At 41.8% G+C, this 7,137-nt stretch overlaps 1 protein-coding gene across 1 annotated transcript; it reads right to left on the bottom strand.

Moving 5' to 3' along the window:
* Window positions 1-1,554: 1,554 nt before the first annotated feature.
* Window positions 1,555-5,684, bottom strand: LOC108757418 (uncharacterized). The gene is made up of 4 exons (XM_018501827.1): window positions 4,958-5,684; window positions 3,704-4,909; window positions 2,051-3,615; window positions 1,555-1,941 (listed from the first exon to the last, which is right to left on the bottom strand). Exons 1-4 carry the CDS (start codon window positions 5,682-5,684, stop codon window positions 1,555-1,557), a joined length of 3,885 nt encoding a protein of 1,294 aa, XP_018357329.1.
* Between the last annotated feature and the right edge of the window lie 1,453 nt (window positions 5,685-7,137).

Raw genomic sequence — 7,137 nt, 5'->3', positions numbered from 1 at the left:
ACTACACAAACGCTGCACTACACAAGCGATGTATGGCCGACACACGCGCTCGACAGCCTTGCGCCTATTTCCTATGCCTTCTCGAACGTTCCTCTAACGGCTTCCCGCCAAGATGGCTGACTTCTGGAATATTCCTTCGTCTTTCGTCTTTATCTTAATCTCTTCGTCTTACTTGTTACTCGGCGTCTTTTCCTCGTAACGTCGTCGTCGTTGCTTACTACTCGGCGTCTTTTTCCTCGTAGCGTCGTCGTCGTTGCTTGCTACTCGGCGTCTTTGTCCTCGTAGTGTCGTCGTCGTTGCTCGTTACTCGGCATCTTTGTCCTCGTAGTATCGTCGTCGTTGCTCGTTACTCGGCGTCTTTGTCCTCGTAGTGTCGTCGTCGTTGCTCGTTACTCGGCGTCTTTGTCCTTGTAGTGTCGTCGTCGTTGCTCGTTATTCGGCGTCTTTTTCCTCGTAGCGTCGTCGTCGTTGTTCGTTATTCGGCGTCTTTTTCCTCGTAGCGTCGTCGTCGTTGCTCGTTATGCCGGCGTCGTCCTTTTCCTCGTAACGACGTCGTTGCTCGTTATACCGGCGTCGTCCTTTTCCTCGTAACGTCGTCGGCGTCGTCCTTTTTCTCGTAACGTCGTCGTTGCTCGTTATACGGCTGAGCCCCCAAATTGTAGGAAATGACGAGGTTACAGTTATAATCAGGACCGTTAATAAGTCACATCGAGTAATATTCTATTAATGAGTTTAATGATAGAAAAATACACTAAGTTAATCACTCGCTGTCCTGCTGTACACACACCAATCTCTCCAAGGATTCGATTAAGAATGAATTCTCCTCCTTCATCGCTGTTGCCAACAGCGATGCGTTGCGATGCGATTGCCGCGCCGCTGCTTCGGACGGATCATGGGAAACTAGTGAAAATCCCTATTACGAGGGCGCGCGCGCTACAAATCAACATTCATACACATTCCCACAATACATACATACATACACAGACACATACATACATACATACATATATACACATATACACACAGGCACGCACGTCCGCACACACACGTATAATATACATACCTACATACTATACATACCTATAACATACATACATATATACAATAGGAAAGTTACTTTGTAAAAGTAACTAATTAGAGTAACAGTTTTTTTTTTCAAAAAGTAATTTCAAAAAATTAAAGACGAAGCATCACAAAATGAGAAAATTTTATTATAATGTAGGGAAAAAGGATAATTCCCGTGATTGTATTTGATAAAAAACGTGGTTTATTAACCGTACAAGTAAAATAAGTCAAAAAGTGATGATAATCTGATCTGAGTCATGGGTCTAACTCTGTAGACTGCCCTTTCCTTTCTTACACAGCGCCCTCCGTATGCAGCGCCCTCCTTCCGAGTCTTCTGACGCCATCCCGTCGGCAAGACCGATTTTAGCGCCGTCATTGATCCCGGCGGTCCCACAATTCGGCCGTCCTGATACATCATCCGGATGATACAAGATCGTTGTCCTCCACCCAGCTCTTCAAATATTCCGCACATGTGGTTGTTTTTATGGGTCATTCTTGATGGCCTTCTTTTATGACATCGTAAGTGTCATTTGGTTTGACTTTAACGATGCGGTACGGACCCAGATAGTTGGGCTTCAGCTTTAAGCCTGGTCCTAGTTGTGTCCGCTTGATTGCCACTAGATCATCAAGCTTATATTTGAAGGGAGGCCTGCGACGCAGGTTGTACTGCCTCTGGTTCTCTTGTTGCACCTTCTCAATTTGTTTCCTTGCTTCGTTTCTTAATTGTTGTCGGGAATTTTCGAAATCGTTTATCATTTCCTGCTCTAGTACGTCTTTCATCTTTCGTCCTGCATTCTCATCTTGACTCCTATTAATAATTCGCACGGAGTGGTATTTATACTGCGTTGGTACGTTGAATTTAACATTTGCTGCAATCTGGGAACGTATTTATACCATTTAGTGTGATCTTCGATAGATAATTTGGCTAAGACAGGTATAATGGTGCGATTAATCCTTTCGATTTGACCATTCGCTCTCGGCAGACCGGCTGTAATCTTAATATGTTTAATATCCTCTTGACGACAATAATCTTCAAATTCATTGGCTGTGAACGCTGTTCCTCTGAGATGATGCAAGTTGGATTTCCGAAGATATTCTTCTGTAATTCCAATTTTTCAATAACTTCTTTGGACGTAGTCGACTTGACTGGGTACATCCATACGAACTTCGTAAAAGAGTCAATTACGGCAAGAATATGTTTATAATTTTTATTTGTTGACTCAAGCGGTCCTAGATGGTCTATATGGTAAGTATGGAGAGGTACATCTTCTTTAGTTAGCGGATGCAGAAAGCCTTCCTTTTTCCCAGGTTTCTTGTTAACAAGAATGCACTTTATGCAATTGGTGATGCATTTCTCGACTTTTGTGCGCAAATCAGGGATGTAGTATTCTTGTTTGAGCTTCTCTTCTGTTCTTTTAGCTGCGAAATGACCCTGTTCGTGAGCGCGTCTTATAATCTCGTCTTGAAGGGACTTGGGAATCATCAACAAATTGTATCCCTTTTCTTGTTTGTAGACTACACTATTAAGTACGTGGTATCCTTCATAAGAAGCTTCTTCTAAGCGCTGCTTAATAATTTGTATATTCTTGTCAGCCTCTTGCGCCCTTTTAATCTTTGGAGTAACGTCATGATTAAAAACTGTCATTACTGGATACCGACTCAAAGCATCCACATGCGTCATTCTTGATCCCGATCTGCGTTCCATCGTAAAGTCAAAGTCTTGCAGATACAGAACCCATCTAGCGATTCGTGGTATTAAGTCCTTCTTACGCATCGTCTGTTGAAGCGCAGAACAATCGGTGACCACCTTGAAAGATTTGCCCAAGAGGTAAACTCGAAACTTCTTTAAAGTTTCTACCACCGCCAGAGCTTCAAGCTCATAACTGGAAAATTTTCTCTCAGCATCACTGGTTTTCTTACTCATAAAGTATATCGGATGCAATTCATTATCTGAAGGTGATCTTTGGAGTAAAACTGCACCAAAGCCGTCCTGGCTGGCATCCGTATGGACTTCAGTCTCATAAGTATGATTATATATATTTAATACCGGTTCCTCTGCCAGACATCTCTTCAGTTTCGTGAAGGCATTTCTTTCTGATTCCTTAAATTGAAATGCTGCATCCTTCTTCAGTAAGTCACTCAGAGGTTTGGCGATCCTTGAGTAATTTGGGATAAATTTTCTGAAGTATCCCGTAATGCCAAGAAAACTTTGTACTTCCTTCGTCGTTTGTGGCTCTGGAAATCTTAAGACTGCTCTCGTTTTTTCAGTTGATGGATATAACTTGGCATCTTCAATGATGTATCCTAGGAACTCAATGCGCCTTTGTAACAGCTGACACTTCTTCTTGTTAATTTCGAGGCCGTATTCCTCTGCTCGTTTCAGTACTAATTTGAGATTGTTAATGGCATCCTCTTCGTCGACACGGTCGTGTTCTCTTACTGGCACATGGAAAAAACCGTTTTTGAGATCAATTGAGCTAAATACTCGAGCGTCTTGCAATCTATCTAGTATATCGTCTATCAATGGAAGTGGAGAGTGGTCCTTGACAACTATTTGATTCAGTGCTCTATAATCTATGCAGACTCTTGGCGCCCCGTCTTTTTACTATCACTACTTGGCTGGCATAATCAGATGAACAAGGCTCCACGATTTTGTCCTTGATCCATTGCTCTACCTGTTCGTCCACTATCTTCCTTTCGTGAAATGGTAAGCGTCTTGGTCTTACGGTTACTTTTCGATCATCATTAACCGTTATGGTCATCTCAATGTCAGCATTCTTCACTTTCCGAGGTTGATAATCTGCGATGAGGTGCTCTACTTCTTTTCTTTTTTCTCTGCAGATAATATGCGAAGTGTCTTGCATCTCCTCTTCTGTAACGTAGTTAACTGGAAACACCATATCTTCATGTATCTTTGTAATAGATATACCCTCTGGTCCAACTTTCAGTTCCGCTTGTGATAATAATTCATTTCCGATCACGGCTTCCATACTCATTACGTCATCGGGTACTACGTATACAACTGATTGGAAGGATTCGTTGTCAATGGCGATTATGTCCTCGAAATACCCCATAGGCTTCACTTCACGCTTTCCGAATCCTGAGAAAAGTATCGTGGATATTGTTAATTCCGGTGATCCGGTCTTTCCGTAGACTTTCTCATTGATAATAGTAAACTGACTGCCTGTGTCTATTAAAGCATTTACTTTCTCTTTCCTCATCTCGACTATCTTGTACATATTTTTTGGTGGATCGCGACTATTCACGGATTCTGTTTTCATTATCGTTGTTTCTTCTTCTTTCTTCCCTTTCACTTTTTCCTTTTTACATTCAGTTGCTTTGTGTCCAAATTCGTTACAATTGAAGCATTTCATACCCTTGCTTCTAGAATCACACTCGCTCGCTCTGTGACCTAGTTCACCACAATTGTAGCATCTGGTTGCTTCTTTGTCCTTTGGCTTCGTCTTCTTGCTTGCGCTTATGTTCGTTGATTTGCTCGGGATTGTAGACTTTGCTTTTATTTTTTCATATACTTTTAATTTCTCTTTAAATTCCTTGGCGTTTTTTGCTCCGTATAAAATATTTTTATTGATTGTGCTATCCTCTATGCCATCTACAATGTAACAGTACAGCGCTTCATCCTCAATATTACCTCTGCTAGCTATCTCTTCCATAACTAAGTAATACACTTGCACTGACTCATCTTTTTTTATTTTTCTTTTACTTAATAATTTATGTAGTTCAGCACTATTCATCTTCTGACTGAATTTTTCTTTAAGCGCCTTCTTTAACTTCTCCCAAGATGTTATGCCTCTTTCGCCTTGGATAAACAATTTTGCCAGGCCTTTTAGCGATTTCTTTGCAAATATTAGTTTCTGAATATTTGTTCAACCAAATAACTCAGCCGCTTCTTCTATATCCATGATCCAGCGTTCCATCGGATATTTGTCGTCTCCGTTGTAGTGCCTAATGGAATCTTCCACGTCTCGAAACGTCATGGTAAATTTGGCATTAGTCACTCTGGGGTTTGTTTCGACTGATCGTTGATCATTTTCATCTTCATTTTGATCTTCTGCAACTTCATCTTCTTCGTCTTCGTTTTTATCCTCTTCGTCTTCGTTTTTATCTTCTTCGTCTTCTCCTGCTACTTCTTTATACTTCGTCTTCCTTGTTCGTCTTTTTACGTCTTTACTGTCTTGTTTTCGGCTTCTTCGTTTTGCATCTTCATCGCTTTCGCTTGACTCTTGCTCTTGTATGTCGCTATCCCCTGCATTTTCTTCTTTATCAGATTCGTCGCAGCTGTTGAGTGAATTGAGGTCTATCAGGCTATCGCACAAGCGTTGACTCAATTCTCGTTTTGTCCCTGAGTACTCGATCGCTAGAATATTGCATACAGACACTAAATCTGCCCAAATGAGGTTAGATTCCACATACGCTATTTTCGATTTATACTCTTCTGAATTTATAGCGAATAGAAAACCTCTGAACTCTCGTAATCGTTTCCGATTCTCTCTATCTCCCTCTTGCTCGAAAATTAATGTATGCAGTGCTTGAACTGCCTTCTTTGAACTCGTTTTGAAGTTATTTGCAATCGTCTTAACTTGCTCGAATTTTTCCATTGCTATGTTTTAACGCTAGTTTCCCACCTGATTGGATGTACTCTATTACCAATATCGTAGTCCTCTATCGTAGTCGTCTTTATCTTCCTGTAGATTCGGTAATGGCTTCTCGATGCTTCTGTTGCCAATGTCTTCTCTACCGTCTTTTGCCGATTACTTTTACATGCGATGTCGTTCCTCTTGATACATCGCGCACAAGGATTCCGATAGTATTCCGGTTGTATCCCGGCTGAGCCCCCAAAATTGTAGGGAAAAGGATAATTCCCGTGATTGTATTTAGTAAAAAACATGGTTTATTAACCGTACAAGTAAAGTAAGTCAAAAGTCTTCTTCTTCTTCCTAGTATTTGGTCAGGCAGCCAACCAGGCTGAATAGGTCCATTGAGGTCTGCATATCTGGTTGTTAAACGTTGGGGGATTGCCGATTTGATGTGATGACGCGCGATCTCGATTCCCCTCCCCACCACCAGACGCCTACCACCACCCGACGGTGAGTCGCGCGCCAAAGGAGAAAGGGAGGGGGGAAAGAATGTAGAGCAACTAAAAGAAAAGCTCGTTGGCCTTCATGTAAGCCAAGAGCAGACGACATAGTTTAGGAGAAGGGGAGCGAAGGGCCGGGAGGAGGTTCGGGGAGGGATTAGGAAATTTCTGCGCTATGTAATTTCTAATGGGAGATGAGTTGTAATTGAAGGTTTCGCAATGGAATATGAGGTGATCGATTGATTGTCGAGGATCTCCGCAAGGACATGCGGGAGACTCCACCATGTTGACTCTATGGAGACTTTCATTGACGTTTATATGATTTGATCTCAAGCGGTTAATCATTACAATTTCTTCTCTTGATAAATTGGTCCCATGGAACCATGCTTTATTAGGCGAAGCGTTATGGAAATTTTCATAATACAGGGTGCCTTTAGAGCTTGAAACAATCTTCATACTTTCTTCGGACTGCCTGCTCGCTTGTGCAGTAGATTCCGTGAGAAGGTCCTCGTAAGGGACCTTGAAGGGAGGTTTGTATCCCTCTATAGCTGCTTGTTTGGCCGCAGCATCTGCAGATTCATTGCCTGGGATCCCGACGTGAGCAGGCACCCAGAAAAAAGTTATTTCCTTGTCTTGTTTGGTAATGTTGAGATAAACCTGTTTAATGTAATAGATTATGTAGTTGTAAGTCAAAAGTGATGATAATCTGATCTGAGTCATGGGTCTAACTCTGTAGACTGCCCTTTCCTTTCTTACACAGTGCCCTCCGTATGCAGCGTCCTCCTTCCGAGTCTTCTGACGCCATCCCGTCGGCAAGACCGATTTTAGCGCCGTCATCGTTCCCGGCGGTCCCACAATATTTTGTAAATTAATTATTTACAAAATTATTTAATTATTTATTTTGTTAATTATTTATTTTATATGTGTGTGTGTGTGTGTGTGTGTGTGTGTGTGTGTGTGTGTGTGTGTGTGTG

Source organism: Trachymyrmex cornetzi, unplaced genomic scaffold (genome assembly GCF_001594075.2).
Source record: "Trachymyrmex cornetzi isolate Tcor2-1 unplaced genomic scaffold, Tcor1.1 scaffold1417, whole genome shotgun sequence".
Lineage (NCBI taxonomy): Eukaryota > Metazoa > Arthropoda > Insecta > Hymenoptera > Formicidae > Trachymyrmex > Trachymyrmex cornetzi.
This window is presented reverse-complemented; position numbering and strand designations above follow the sequence as displayed.

Excerpts from the sequence above, each read along its gene's own strand:
- LOC108757418 (XM_018501827.1), bottom strand. The coding sequence starts at position 5,684 with ATGGAAAAATTCGAGCAAGTTAAGACGATTGCAAATAACTTCAAAACG. Across the intron at positions 4,910-4,957 it reads AGAAGCGGCTGAGTTATTTG|GCCTGGCAAAATTGTTTATC; the intron begins GTTGAACAAATA and ends AATCGCTAAAAG. Across the intron at positions 3,616-3,703 it reads GGACAAAATCGTGGAGCCTT|TTGTCAAGGACCACTCTCCA; the intron begins GTTCATCTGATT and ends TGAATCAAATAG.